This window comes from Melanerpes formicivorus, unplaced genomic scaffold (assembly GCF_026170545.1).
Source record: "Melanerpes formicivorus ecotype bairdi unplaced genomic scaffold, bMelFor1.0.p_v2 SCAF_2, whole genome shotgun sequence".
NCBI lineage: Eukaryota > Metazoa > Chordata > Aves > Piciformes > Picidae > Melanerpes > Melanerpes formicivorus.
The window spans coordinates 9,843,285-9,858,694 of record NW_027142354.1 but is presented as its reverse complement, the minus strand read 5'-3'; the positions used below and the strand labels follow the sequence as shown (position 1 = coordinate 9,858,694).

Sequence of the window (15,410 nt, the reverse complement as noted above, 5' to 3'; positions counted from 1 at the left end):
AGTTTTTTATTTCAATTTGATAATTTCTACTGCTTGTGAGAGTTCTGGTCTAAAGCTCAGAGAGATCTCATTAGTTTATGTACTTTCAATATATCATTTGGATTTTTGCATCTTCACATTGCCTTTTTTTGAGGTTGTTGTTGTTTTTGTTTATGCTCATACTTGAAGCACACTGGACTTTACTCCTGCAATCTTCTTTGTCTTAACAGTGAAGAGTTTGCAGTCTATCTCCAGTCTCTCATTTCTCTATGTTATCCTGTAAATGAGGGCCTTAAAGCATGAAATTTAGCCCTCATTTTAAGCCTGGTATCTGCAGAGATGTATTTAGTGTATTCTATCAATTCCATCAGCTCTACCATAAGCAGTGCCTGCTGGACACTGATGGCCATAATACATAAAAACATAATTTGGAGATTTATGTTAAATGCACATTTGTTTTAAATTTAACCTCTATTAATCAGGATACATTGGAACTACCTTTTTTTTGCTCTTGGATCTTGTTTGCACTAGTTTGAGTAGCTAAATCAAGTCTGTGGCATCTGCCATATGCTGTTTGTCAGTCATCAGAAATGGCATTGATATTTGCAACTAATAAAATTGTCAGATTCTTGTACAAGAGGCAAATGACATAGAGCTGTAACAACGTATAATGAAGGAGAGGGTCATTATTTCAACAAATACTACATCTAACTGCTTGTTACAAGTTTTTTTTATGTCAGAAAAAAACCAGAGCCGGAACAGGGTGCTACTGCATTGTGATTACATGTAAACCATCTGTTGCTAAAGATGCTAATTTTATAGCGCTTGAGAAACAAGTGAGCAAAGTAGGTGTACTTCTGATAAATGGGGGGTTATGTATTAAAAAATACATAAATTAATAGAAATTATTACCTCCTAATGAAGCATTAAAATTCAAGAGCTCCAAAACGTCTGATCACTCACTTCAAAGAGTTAACAGATCAGAAGATATTTTTGGACATTATACAAATTTGGGCAAACCATGTTTGTTATTCCAGATTCAACAGCATTTTGGTATTTCCCCCCCCCCCCCCCCCCCCCCCCCAGTTTAGGGCCCAACCTCACTTCCAGCCAAGTCCATAGAAAAACTGAGTTGAATGTGGAACAGGCCGGGTGCTAATAATGACGCAAGGCTCACAACTCAGTAATGTTAAGTGGAATAGCATGTTGTTTCCGTCCCTTTTCAGCTCAAGACTTCCTTCTGCATCTGACAAACACGGGCTGTTTTTGAGAACAACAGAGACATATTGTTCTTGCTTCCTGTAAGGTGATGTAACTGCAGTGCTGAATGGATTAACACAGACTCTGCATTTTTTGGAAAATGACATTATTTAGAAAAACACTGATTGCCATTCAGACTGTAGCAAGAAACAATAAGCTACTGTATCTGGCAGATTAGCAAATATTAACCTTTCCCTCTAAATTAGTCTTTGGTTTGCTCGTCATCTTCCCACCCCATTTGCCCATTTCTTATCAGCAGAAGCAAATGCCTGGCATATCTCATTGAAAAAGGGGACTGCTCAACACAAAAGCAAACAGAGCTACTGAAGGTACTGCAGTGATTAATGTTTTCTAATTATTCCAGAACTGATCTTCTGACTACAGAAGTAATGGAAAACAGGAGCAGGCTTCATGCTAAGTTGATTAGTCTTCATGAGATCAATTTAAACAGGATGGACCGAGTGACAGGACATATAAACACTACTGTAAACATGCAGAGTACTATTTTTTCATTCTTTTCTCCTGCTCCTATTTAATAGAAACACCTAATTAAAACAAACAAGCAAACAAATCAAATTTCATGGTATTTCTATTCAAAATGAGACTCTATTAAAAAACCCTCTCAACGTAATTTCCTTTTCAAATCCATTTTTAATTCCTCAGAGTTTCATTCTTGGCCTGCAAATAACCTGAAAGTTTGGAGTGTTCCTCCTTCATATTACACCTTATTTTACATGTCAAAGGATCTTTTCCTCTTCCTTGACTGGGTATACAAAGTTAGTGCAGCATTTGGCTATATACTAGTTATTCCAGTCAGTTTCTTTGTCCATTAACAGTATTTTTGCTAATTATCAAGTGCTACAGTGTTTTTGACAGGTACAATACTGGTGAATGTATGAAAGGGACATACTTAACATGCAGGAGTAGTTTTCCAGGTTCTAGGTATAGCTCTTGAAAACAATGAGGCTGAAAGCATACATAAAGCCTTCAGTGAACCATATGGGAACACAGAGAGGGACGTTGAGGTAGGAATAATAGTAGAAGACAAGAAAAAGAAACTGCTCTAAACACAGAAACATGCACCCAAAGATAAGGGGGCGGTGGTGTGTGTACTTCTGCTCGGAGGCGGGGCTGGAGGGAGGTGCCGGGCATTGGGGCCGCCTCAGCCCGCGCTTCCAGTGGCAGCTGTCGCTCGGCTGAAGCGGGGGCGCCGAAGAGCGATCCCACAAGTGGTTCCTCCCTGCGGCCGAGTAATTTCGCTCGGCCGGAGGAAGCGCGAGGTCCCCGGGGCGGCAGGAGAAGGAGGTCGGGTTGGCGGAGGTCGGCTTGCCGGGTACTCCTCAGCGGTGCGGGGGAGAAGGGAAGGCGCGTCATGGTGCCGGCGGCAGACAACGAAGGAGGCTGTGCTCGTCTCTCTGCCTCCGGCAGCCTTCGCTAGGGCCCGAAGGGGAGTCCTCTGCTTCAGCCCAGCCGCCTTCTCCCCTCCAGCAGCTCGGCAGGATCGTTCCGGGGCGGGCGGCGCAGCATGGCATTAGCCTAACAGTGGCGAGCGCAGCAGAGTCCGGGACCCGCCGCGGCGGCGGCGTCCGCTTCTCAGCCAGAATGAGTGACAGCGGCGAGGGGATCATCAGCTTGCCGGTGCCCAGCCCTCCCGGCGGCGGCCCCCCCTGCGAGGAGGTGCTGGGCAGGCGAGCGCAGGGGGCAGACGCTGGCGCCCGCAGCCTTCTGCCCGACTTGGCCGCGCCGCCGCCCGGCACCCTCTGGGCTGAGGACGGGGCCGCCACCAGTCCGGGCAGCGTAGCGCGGGCCAAGGGTGGCGGCAGGCGGACCGCCGTCACCTACGTGATCAACGAGGCCAGTCAGGGGCCGCTGCTGGCGGCGGAGAGCGGCGCCCTGCAGAGCCTGCGGGAGGCGTGCGAGGTGGTGGGGGCCACGCTGGAGACGCTGCACTTCGGCAAGCTGGACTTCGGCGAGACAGCGGTGCTGGACCGCTTCTACAACGCAGGTGAGAACAACCTGCCCGTCGCTTGCCGTCACAGCCCTGGGGTCATGGCGGGGCAGCGGGAGCAGGCGGCGCCCTCCCCCGCTGCGGGGCCAGCTCCGCCTGCAGACCCTTTCGGGGGCTGAGCCCCGGGGCACCCTCGCTGCTACCGGGTTTCAGTGACACCCTTCGGGTGGCCACGATGGTTTACGTGGAGAGGCAAAAGGGCGTCAGAGCCTGTTCTTGACGGCCGCAATAACGTGTTTTGGAGAGTAAGTTCTCTGTCAGCAAGCGTACTGTGAATCAGCACTTGGGATTTTTCCCTCTGGGTGAAATAAACCTGACCGTATGCTCCCCGTCTCCTAATAAGAGCACAGGGGTGCAAGTTCTCGCTAGCGCTTCGAGCTCTGGCTGGAACAGGCAGGAACTGCGAGGCCCCGGGACCTTTGAAAAGCAGATTTTGGCACCCGCCGTGTAGCTCCACAGTTTCTTTCTGCTGACACAGGATCAGGGGCGCTTCGTGTCCTTGTGCTTGGAAGTTTGTGCTTCTGATACTGGTTGCATAAAACATTTATGATGGATGGGCTTGAACAAAAATGCTACACGCACCGGTCGGGTTGCTTGGCAAGAATACCTAGTGCTGCATCCTCTTACACCTCTTTGCTCCTTCTCCCAGTGATAAAATTGTGACGCCTTCACTTGTGGTGACCCAGGATTGTATGCTATGATTTACTTGTCCTCATTAAAAAAAACCCACCAGCAACAAAACCCCCCAAAACCCCCAAAACGCTTCCCTCAGTCATTATTTTGTTGTTAGATATATGGTGTGAATGTAGGGTACAGAAGCCTGAGTACTAGATTTATAAAGACCTCATACAACTAAAACATTCATAATACTGAATTAATGTCTTTTTGCCTTAAAATACTAGAGACAGAAAACTGACCTGATTTAGAGTTTTAAGCTTATTGTGTGGCATGTTTTTTTTTCAGTATGTGAAAGACATGCAGAAAATAAACATCTAGAAAGTTTTGGCTGCTATAGTAGTTTCCTCCTTTCTGTGGGATGAGAGAAGAGAAAAACCCAACAAACCAGTAACAACAAAAAATCCCCTAAAAAGCCAAACAAAACCCCACCCTGGTGATATTGTAGCCAGTTTGCATAAAAGACTTTTCATCATGGACGTGCTTATGCATGTAATCGTCTTGAAAGTCTGTGAGCTTTACCTCCCAGACTGCTGCTTTCAGCTCAATGAGGTGGGCAGTTCTGAAGTGTGCTGTGCCAGCTCATTCCCAGTGCTATTTGCAGAGCTGTGTTGTGAGAGGTAACACTCGCAGAAGTGAGAGGAGCTGTCCTCGCAGGTGGAAATGGGAAGGCCATAGAGCTTTGTTATAGGTCCTGTACCCTCCACACAGAAGAGAGACTTAAATTCTCAAGCAACCTGACATCTCTACTCTTCCCCGGCAGGTGAAACCTGAGACTCTCGTTTGGTTCTGTTGTAGAAGCTATCACTTAGTGAAATTCATGGAGTTGAATTATCCTGGATGGTTTTGTCCCTCTTATGCTGGTTAATTTTTAGACCAATCTTTGCAGTAGGTGGGGTCTCAGTTGTTCACAGAGGTTTTTCTTGTAATGGGAGACTTGACTTGAAGTGGGCCCCTTTTGATTCTGGCAGTAGGCATTTGGCATAACTGCACACTTATGTAATATAATTGGTTATTTCTATGGCTTTTGAGCAACTGTGCAAATGTGAAAGCATTACTTTTTATTTCAGTACTGTTGGCTATGGGAATTTAATCAAAGTATTGCAAAACAGGAAAAATACTTTGCTGTTCTGCTTTAGTAGCAAAGCCTGTAACCATGTGAAGAAGTAGGAGGGTTCATCGCATCTAGCTCCTGGACTGAAGAGAGCAGGATGTAGGAGTTTGCGTCTGCTCCATAAATACTTGTACTGTCTGAGCTGACGAGTCATAAACCAGCTGCAATCCCAAAACTGTTGTGCTGCTGACTCTAAGGCTGAACTTAGGTGTAAAGTGAGATTTCATACTTGATTCTTTACTCGTGTTGCATTTTATACATGCCATATATGCTTTTAAGAACTTCAGAATTCTAAGCTACCAAAAAAAAAGTATTTCAAGAACAAAACATTACAGGTAGAAGCTGTATAAGATGAAGAATGCAAATGTGGAACAAGAGTGATCGTGGAAGGTACATTATTTTTCTAACTGCTTTAACAGAGTGGTGGAGCAGAGCATTTGCACGTGAACTAAACTCCTTCCCTATTTCCTTACATGCTTTCAGTGATCAAAGGTGCTATCAGTGATATTAAAAAAGAGTATCTGCACACTACATTATTAAAAAATGATAGTGTATGAAAATACAACATGACTGAATGTCAGATGAAAATTGAGCAGTAAAAGCATTTTCAGATTAATTAATGGTTAATTGGTCCTGATCAAAGTATCGAGCATTGCTGGATTCCTAAAGGCCAATGAAGTTACAAGAGTAAGGAATGGTGTGATTTCACAAGGGTTTAGAAAATTAAGCTTGTAACTGTTTGAATGAAATCACACAACCTCTCAAATCTTGTAATGCATATAACCCAACTGTGATTCTGGGGGAGAGGGAAGAGCTACAGTACAACATATTTGTCCATCATTGAGCCTTCCCTTTTTGGTATCGTTGCTTTTTTTTGTGTAACGGTCTGAACTCAGGTTGCTCTCTGATGTAGGTTCACTTCATGCCTCTCTCTGCTTCAAGAAGAACTTCAAGGAGTATTAAATAAAATCTAATCTAGGATGTAAATACTCCATAATCTGTTCTAAATGTAGATTAGCCTACCAATAATCTTCTTCAGTCAGCAGAATGTCCTTAAACGCTGAGACATAATTAGCAGTGCATATGATTAGTGAGTAGGTCTCAGCTATGTATAATTGAACCATTCAAACACCAAATACTAAGAACGAGCCTATTCTAGCATTTCTACTGGCGTGGTTTAAATTTGGCCTGATTTCAGAAGAAAACCAAAATTGCCTCTTGAGAAGTAAGCGTCAGATTTGCCTTAAACTGTTGGAAAAGTGTCTGACAGAAATAGAGGGTTTTAAATTTATCACTTTTTTTCTTCCACTTAAAGAGATAGTAAGGTGGGGGGAGGAAAATCTGGTCCAATGTGTTGCAAAATTCTGTATAGCTGGGTTTTATCAGCAGTCTTAAGGGCTTAAGGTTTCTTTATTGTGTTGCTTTTGTTAGTTTGATTTTTACTTTTTTAAGCTGCAGGTGAACTGCAGGTCTCTTTTAAAGTCAGCTTAATTTCTAAACAGTTCAGAAATGCTTAAAGAGGCAGGCAGTTTGAAACATGCCAAAATGTAGCAGGGAGACCTCTCTACAGTGCAGTACATAGTCATGGTGTTTTAGAAATCACTATAACCATTGGTATTTGTAATTGAAGGGTATTTTCTCTACATTATAATGACCAGAACTGCATACCCTGTTGTTGTTTTGTTTCTTTATATATATTTATATATATATATATATTTAAATTGTTTAGTTCCTTTTGAAAACTGAGCCATAAGTGAATGTAGCTTATTTATTGCTTGATAAGTATTTTTGACTTTATCCTTTTTTTTAGGCAATTTAAATTAGGATGGTTTGTTTTCTGTGCAGACCTTCAGGCAGTCATTTTGTATTGCACAAATGCATTTATGGAACAGAGGGTGTTAGAAAAAGGGAGGGGGGAAATAAAAGGAGGGAAAAAAGATAACATTGATCAGTAATCTTGATCAGCCCTTCATAAGAGGGAGATGCTCTAAGGCAAGGTAATTTCTTCACACAGGCTTTTAAGATTAGAGAGGTTTTTGTTGATTATAAGTCAAATGAGACACCTGGAATTTCTTTTAGAATTGTATTGATTTTTTAAAAGGCAGGGTGTGTTAGGAGTGAGTGTTCAGTTGACCAGTGAGACAAGTAGTATACAAGTTTCAAGACCAGGATAACTAACAGAGGTTGCTAACTGACAGGTGGGAATGACCTGTAGAGTACTGTAAAGGTGAAAGCTGTGCTCTTTATTCTTGAAGAATTTAGTGCTCTCATGTTTTGAGCGAGACATATCGTAAAGAGTTAGGGAGAAACCATACTGAAAGATTGTCTTACTGCAGAAGTACCTTTTCCCCCCTCTTTTGGAGAAACATGTTGACTTACAGTGCATAGATGGAGGGCTTCTTTGTCTAGTTTTTTCAGTCGTGTGTTCTTCCTCCTCTTCTGCCTTGCAAAGTTAACCTACAGAACATCTTCACTTTGTGAAGATGTAAAAATAACTTTTTTGAAGGCTGACAATTTCTCAGAAGCACAGCATCAGGCATTCTGACCTCTGTGTTCAGTATCTGAAGGACCCGTGGAAGACAAGGGCGACAGAGTCAGTGACTGAGGAGGGTCTGGATTTTCTAATCTGTGTAGTCACTTATTTTAGACTAATTCTCAGGCTAATCAGCTTGACTGATGTGCTTGTCATACAAATCTCTCCTTGTAACCTGAATGTTGTCTTATATTAGGCAATTTTCTTCAACTTCTTACACTCGAGTTTGATGAATCAATGGCTTTTATGGTAATATTTGGTACTAACACTATGGGGTGAGGCTGAGAGAATTTCTCAGAACAGCAGTGATTAAGTAAAAAGGATGTTGCTGGATAAAAGATAGAATAGGTTTATTCTCCTCTTGTTTCTGGAATTCAGTATTGTTGCTTTTAGAGTTCATGCAGGCTTGGGCTAGAAATCATCAGTGTCAGCTTACTGGGCTTAGAAACGTTGTGCAATGTGCTTGGGGAGAGTCTTGGCGTACACAACTAAAATCTTCAGAGAGGCATTGCAGGAACTTGTGTGAAAGTGAACTTTGCTTGGAAGATGTTCTACACCTAAATTGCTTCTGCAGACTTCACAGAACATTTGTGGACTGTGCATTTATAAACATTCCCAGGCACACAGAAATGCAGTACCAGCGTGCAACTACACTCTCAGTTCATTCCTATTTTTCTCTAAATAGGTTAAATTCTATGTTGTTAAATTACTTTTTTTTTAATGTGATTTATGCTTTTATGTAAGTTTCCTGAGTGTTCTGTGATTGTGATACACTAATGCAGCCTCTCCTCCTGACCTGAAAGAGGTGATGTGCTCTTCAAAACACGTTGTTTTTTCTGGCAGTTAATGTAAACGTTTTCCATGGTAAAAAGCAGAGTGCTTGCTACCATATTAGCTGTTTGTAGGAACCAAAACCCAAACAAACAGTGAAAACCTCACCCACCAAAAAAACCCAAACAGTCTGCCTGAGACAGTAACTGCAAGCTTTTATCTACAAGTTGTATGTGGGAATGACTAGATGTTTTTCCACCAACTTTTACGCAGTGAAATGGAGAGGGGAAAAATATACTAAAAAAGGAAATACTGGCAGTTTTTCAGACACTTGAAATACTGCACATGCTTTCTGTGGTTTTGCAACACTCACATCCATCATACTACTTTTTTTGACACCCCCCTCCTAATTCCTCCAGGTGCTGCTGAATCACCACTACTGTTTCTATAGCATCATGACTGGATAATCTCTGTTCCAAATGATAGTTCTAATTAACGTAGCAGTGGAAATAATCCTGATGCATTGTTCTTGTCCAATTTCAGAGTCAAGGCAAACCACTAAAAAAAGATGTTTAGTCCCACTGTGAGCAGCAGTATGTTGCAAATGATGAATTGCAGCAAGAAATGCAAGTAATAATGCAGATGATGTGCAGAATAGAGTTGATGATTATAGCCTGACTCTCAGGATAAACACGTCAGGGGTGTGAGGCAGTATGAGTACAGGATATTTGTGTCTAATGCATAGTTTATGTTGTAACATTTAACTGGAGTGGGTTATAAAGCTCCTTTTGACTCTGGATATTGATTCTGGACTCTATTGCCTAAACCAAATGCATGGTGCATTTGCAGCATAAACCAATATTTCATTCTGAAGCACTTGAATATGATCTACAAATCCCGATACAAAGTTTCTTCAGTGTGTTCGTTGTTAGCGCTAGTCGAGAACTTCAGAATTTGGAAGAAATTATGGGATTTGCAGCAACACAGTCGCAAATGCTTCCATTGCTGGACCAGTTGTAAATGTTATAACTAGATTGCAGTGTTGGTACTGTATGCATAACTTCCATTAGGCTACTTCTACTTGCTTAGCCTGGAGAGGAGGAGACTCAGTGGTGACCTTATTGATCTCTACAGCTACCTGAAGGGAGGTTGTAGACAGGAGGAGGTTGGTCTCTTCTCCCAGGCAGCCAGTACCAGAACAAGAGGACACAGTCTCAGGCTGAGCCAGGGGAGGTTTAGGCTGGAGGTTAGGAAGAAGTTCTACACAGAGAGAGTGATTGCCCATTGGAATGGGCTGCCCGGGGAGGTGGTGGAGTCACCGTTATTGGAGGTGTTCAGGAGGAGACTTGATGGGGTGCTTGGTGCCATGGTTTAGTTGTTTAGGTGGGTTGGATTGGTTGATAGGTTGGACATGATGATCTTGAAGGTCTCTTCCAACCTGGTCTGGTCTATTCTATTCTATTCTCAGAAGGTGACTGGAAGCTCACAATCCCATCAGTTTCTGTATGAAGTAGGAGGAGGACAGCAGATGCATAGAGGGCTGTATGGGATTGATGGATGTGGACTGTGAGACCTGGGTTCTCTTTCAAACTTAAGTCACTGGCCTGCCACAGGAGTTAGTAGGTCTGATGTGCTGCAAGAGCTTCCTTGGGTTTCTTCTCCCAGCTGAGAGGCTTGTATGGCATCTATCATAGTCTCAAGCTGCGCCAGGGGAGGTTTAGACTCCAGGTGAGGAGGAAGTTCTTCACCAAGCGAGTCGTTCATCATTGGAATGGGCTGCCCAGGGAGGTGGTGGAGTCACCGTCCCTGGAGGTGTTCAAGAGGGGATTGGATGTGGCACTTGGTGCCATGGTCTAGTCATGGGGTCTCCCAATAATATCAGCAAGACACCTGAATAGATATTCCACATCCAGGCTTTTGTTGGCTCACTAGAAGTTATAGGCTTTTGACTTAGAGTCATAGAATCAATGAGGTTGGAAGAAACCTCAAAGATCAAGTCCAAAGATCAGTCTTCTCTAAAGTGCATCTTTATTAAGTGCATCAGGGTGTTTGAGCTAGTTTTTCAATTCTGTGCATTGCACAGTATTTGAAATGGTGGCAGAAATGCATGTTATGAAATTATTAGTCTCTTAAAATACAGTAATGATGTAAAACATCCCTCTGAGGAGGCATCATGAAAGTCTGTTCCCCAGTGGAGAAAAGGCTGAATGGAGCTACATAAATGCTCTTTGAGAGTAATGCAGAAGAAAGCCTGTGACTAAATCTTTTTTCCTTCAGTCTGCATTTCTGTAGCTCTGAACAGGATGTGCCATACGAAAATGACTCCTGAAGTTAGCGCACCCATGTTATCATGGGTATTTGCCTTCTCATTTTACACTTTCTAAAGAAACAAAAGACAAAAAGCTGCAAATAGAGCAAACCAAATTGGGTTAAAGCCTTAAGGATCAAGTGGAAAGTAGAATAAGACCTTAAGGTATCATCTAGCATCTTTTTCCCCAGTAAGTTTTCCAGTTTGTGGCCTTAAATAAAATGAAGGGAGTGAAAGTTTCAGTTCATTGGCAGTTCATTTTTGTCTCTTGATAGAGAAAAGCTGAATTTAAAACATTCTGTAGTCCTGGTGATTTAAAACTTGTTCATTTCCCCCCCTGCCCTTGGGAGGAGTTGCTGTTTAGAACTGCTGTGTTTACACACATAGTATCATAGTATCATTCAGGGTTGGAAGGGACCACAAGGATCATCTAGTTCCAACCCCACTGCCATGGGCAGGGACACCCCACACTAGATCAGGCTGGCCAGAGCCTCATCCAGCCTGGTCTTAAACACCTCCAGGGACGGGGCCTCGACCACCTCCCTGGACAACCCATTCCAGGGTTTCACCACTCTCGTGGTGAAGAACTTCCTCCTCACATCCAGCCTGAATCTCCCAACCTCCGGCTTCATTCCATTCCCCCTAGTCCTATGTGGCCGGTTGACGTTGCCCCCTTAAGAAAGGGAACATGGTGGACGGAAGTTGGTAAACGGAAGGAATAGTCTAAACTAATTTCATTGGACGAGTGGGAGGAAGCACTTTTCGGAACTGGGAGTGAACTGGACATTTCCAGCACTTCTCAGTCAGTCTTGCTTCCGCCTCTTCTTCAGGCAACAGCTTTCTGTCCTGGGCTTTCTGCCAAGGCCTCGGCCTTGAAAACCAGATAACAGGCCTGTATACTAACTCCCTTCCAATTAACACAAACTGCTTCTAACTTTTTTTTTTTCCCTCTCTTTCTCTTTCTATCCCATTCTGGGGAAAGGGGGGGAGAGAGGGGAGAGCGGAGGTGGGGGACCCCTCTCTGCCGAGAGGGATTACTCTCATTTCTGTGTTACTCTGTTGTATATCTTTGTATATATTGTAGATATTGTAAATTTGTAAATAATCCCCTGCAAACCCTACATCGCTTTGTAAATATAGCTCCACTGCTTTGCTAATTCAGCTTGCGAGTTTTTTTTCCTTTCCCTTCAATTTTTTTTTTCCCTTTTACTTTACAAGGGGGAAGGGAGGAGGCTTCTCGGCCTTACCCTTCCACCCACCACATTTTTTTTATTGGCGCCCAACGTGGGGCAGATAATTAGTTCAATTTATTATTTGATTGATTTAGTGTTTTTCAGCTGAATTAGCAAACATGAAGGTATTGTGGTTTGTGGAGCGATTGTTCTTTTCAATTTTTGGGGCTCTGGTTTACAGATATTGTTTGGGTTTGATTTTGGATTACCTGGGCAAATATTTGGTGCGGACAATTTATATGTGGGTTATGTATAAAGTTAAATTATGGTATGGAAAATGTATTAATTTCCTATGGCCAGTGAGATACAGGAATGTTACCTCCACCACTCTCCCAATTGAGATAAAGAGTTTTAAGATTCCGCCTGAGGAGACAGTAACTTTAGGTGATGCCTGGGATCCAAAGGTGATTTATTTCATGTGTATAATCCTGCTCTCAGTGATAATTAACGTGTATCTCCTGATTTCTTTACGGCGAGAGAGAAAGGTGTCCAGAGCTTGTTTTGTTATTAAAACTAGATCAAAAAGAAAACGCCGTGGCTCTCGATCAGTCCCAGAGTCATCTAGTGACGAGGACTGTGGAGAACCCGTGTCAGTTAAAAAGAAGGCTAAAAAGTTAATTGGTAAGGCAGCTCTAAATGACTTTGCTGATTCTAGCAAGCAGCCAAGGGCATCGGCTGGTATCAACATGGCGCCTACTCCTTCTCCTTCTTCTTCTTCTCCGTCGGCCAGTAATGGAGCAACGTCACTTCCACCCACTCCCTCAGTGGGACCGGAAGTCACTGCCCCAGCAGCTGATTTATCTCAGGACCTGTCAGCTTCCATTAAGGTGGCTGTAAATGCAAACACAGCTCCAGTCAAGATGGCTCCTTTAAAGACTAGAAGTGGAAAGGCCCAAGAGGGAGAAGAAGAGGTGGAGACTGATCCTGGTGAGGGGCCCTCTACTCTAAAAGATCCTGCTCAGGAGGAAGAGAAGGTTTGTTTTAAAGATCTAGCTAACCTAGTGAGATCAAAGCAGGATAGAGATGAAGCTAGGAAAGCAGCTGGCAAAGGTGGTTCTCAGCTTAAAGAGATCCTTAGGAGAATGACAGCAGGATTTTACGGGCAAAGAATTCAGGGAGATGAAGATGAAGATGACATTACAGACTGTTCGTCACCACGGGAGGAATTGAGAAATGTCCGTAAAGATTTCACCAGGGCAGATAAGGAGCCAGTTCTAGCTTGGCTTAGTAGGTGTTATGATACAGGTGCTTCAGCTCTAACAGTTGGAGACAAGTCAGCAGCTCAGTTAGGAACTCTCTCAAGGGACAATGGAATAGATAGACATCTAGGTGAAGCTCTCGGTAAGGTTAATCTGTGGATACGCCTTTTAATAGCGGTTGCCCTGAGATACCCTTCCCGAGATGATCTTCCCTGGAATCCTAAACCCTGGACTACCATAGATGAGGGAATTAAGCGCTTGAGAGAATTTGCTGTTAGAGAGCTACTCTATGGTGAACATGAAACTCTGAATCCTGATGACGTTCCTGTGGGTATCGGTCTTGCTAAAAAGATCATCAAACTTGCTCCTTCTAATTATGCAAACATTCTGGCAAGCAGAATTGTGTCAAGAAGTTATGGTGGAGCTTCTCCTACGGTTGGCCAATTCAGTGATCAAATGAGACAATTGGAGGATAGCATGACACGTGGTTCTTTGGTTTCGGCCATTAAAACTATGTCTGGTGATATTCAGAATTGCATAAGAGAGTTAAAAGATTCCATATACCAATTGGCACAGAAGGATAATTTCAATTCTTCCTCCAGGTGGGTACAAGTTTCATCTGTGAGGAATACACGTCCTCCAAGGAGGTCATTCCAAAACAGGACATTCCAAAACAGGTCATTCCAAAACAGACCACCAAGGCAATCACGTAGAACTATTTGGATAACTCTGCGTGATCAGTTTGGTGAGAACATGAACCGCTGGGATGGCCAACCAACTTCTAATCTTTTCAGGAGACTGAGGGAATTGCAAAGTGGCAGAACCCAAGGTAGCAATACCAGAAGGGTAGCTGTTACTTCCACAGTTCCCCAGAACAACTCTTATGGCTCCAACAGTGGCTCCAGTTATAACATGCAAAGTTATAACCCTGCACAATATGTGCAATGCACATGTGCGCATGTTCCCCATAACTAGGGGTGCCCTGCCTCCCGCCAGGGGGAGGAGAGGGATAACAGAGATAATAGAATCTATTGGGATGTGTACATCCAGTGGCCTGGCACTTCACAATTTCGGAAGTACAGGGCCTTGGTTGACACAGGAGCTCAGTGCACCATAATACCATCAAATTATCAGGGATCAGAGTCTATAACTATTCTGGGAGTCACTGGTGGATCTCAAGAGTTAAGTAAGGTAGAGGTTAATATAAGTTTAACTGGTAAACAATGGAGGAAGCATACAGTTGTGACCGGACCTGACGCACCTTGTATTTTGGGAATTGATTTTCTGAGAGAAGGGCGTTTCAAAGACCCTAGAGGTTACAAATGGGCTTTTGGAGTAGCTTCTATAGAAATTGATGGACAAAAATTGAAGCTGTCTGCCAGACCTGAACTTTCTGATGAATCTGCAGTTGTGGGACAACATAAGATACAGGACATTAAATTGCCGGTTGCTTCTCAGACTGTGCATCACAGACAATACAGAACCAACCGTGACTCTTTGTTGCCCATTCAGAATCTGATTCGTCAGTTGGAAAGTCAGAAAGTCGTCAGCAAAACTCATTCACCTTTCAACAGTCCAGTGTGGCCTGTGCGGAAGCAGAATGGAGACTGGCGTCTGACGGTAGACTACCGAGCCCTAAATGAAGTGACACCACCTATGAGTGCAGCAGTACCAGACATGATGGAGCTACAGTATGAGCTGGAATCCAAAGAGGCCAAATGGTATGCTACCATAGACATTGCTAATGCATTTTTCTCTATTCCCATAGCAGAGGAATGCAGGCCTCAGTTTGCTTTCACCTGGAGAGGAATCCAGTACACTTTCAACAGATTGCCAATGGGCTGGATCCACAGCTCAAGCATCTGTCATGCAGTGATCCATGATGCTCTGGAGAAAGGCAGTGCTCCAGAACACATCCAGTTCATCGATGATATCATCGTCTGGGGTAAAACTGCTGAGGAAGTCTTCGAGAAAGGTAACAAAATCATTGACATTCTTCTGAATGCAGGTTTTGCCATCAAGCGAGACAAGGTGAAAGGACCTACCACAGAAATTCAGTTTCTGGGAGTGAAGTGGCAGGATGGACGTCGACACATTCCAGTGGATGTGGTAAATAGAGTCTCCACCATGGCAAGTCCCACAAACAAGCAAGAGACCCTACGTTTCTTGGGGATAGTGGGATTTTGGAGACTGCACATTCCTGGATACAGTCAGATTGTGAAACCTCTGTATGATGTGACTCGGAAGAGAAACCATTTCCACTGGGGACCTGAACAACAAGCAGCCTTTGACCAGATAAAGCAAGAGGTAATTCAAGCAATGGGTCTGGGA

The 15,410-nt window shown here is 43.5% G+C and overlaps 1 protein-coding gene across 2 annotated transcripts in view; it reads left to right on the top strand.

Moving 5' to 3' along the window:
* The first annotated feature begins 2,419 nt into the window (after positions 1-2,419).
* Positions 2,420-15,410, top strand: part of MAP3K5 (mitogen-activated protein kinase kinase kinase 5) — a 140,510-nt gene continuing 127,519 nt past the window's right edge. For both annotated transcript variants that reach the window (XM_068150195.1, XM_068150186.1), the window contains exon 1: positions 2,420-3,244. In XM_068150195.1, the coding sequence (XP_068006296.1) occupies positions 2,842-3,244 (403 nt within the window). In that variant the 5' untranslated portion in view covers positions 2,420-2,841. The remainder of the gene's footprint in view (positions 3,245-15,410) is intronic.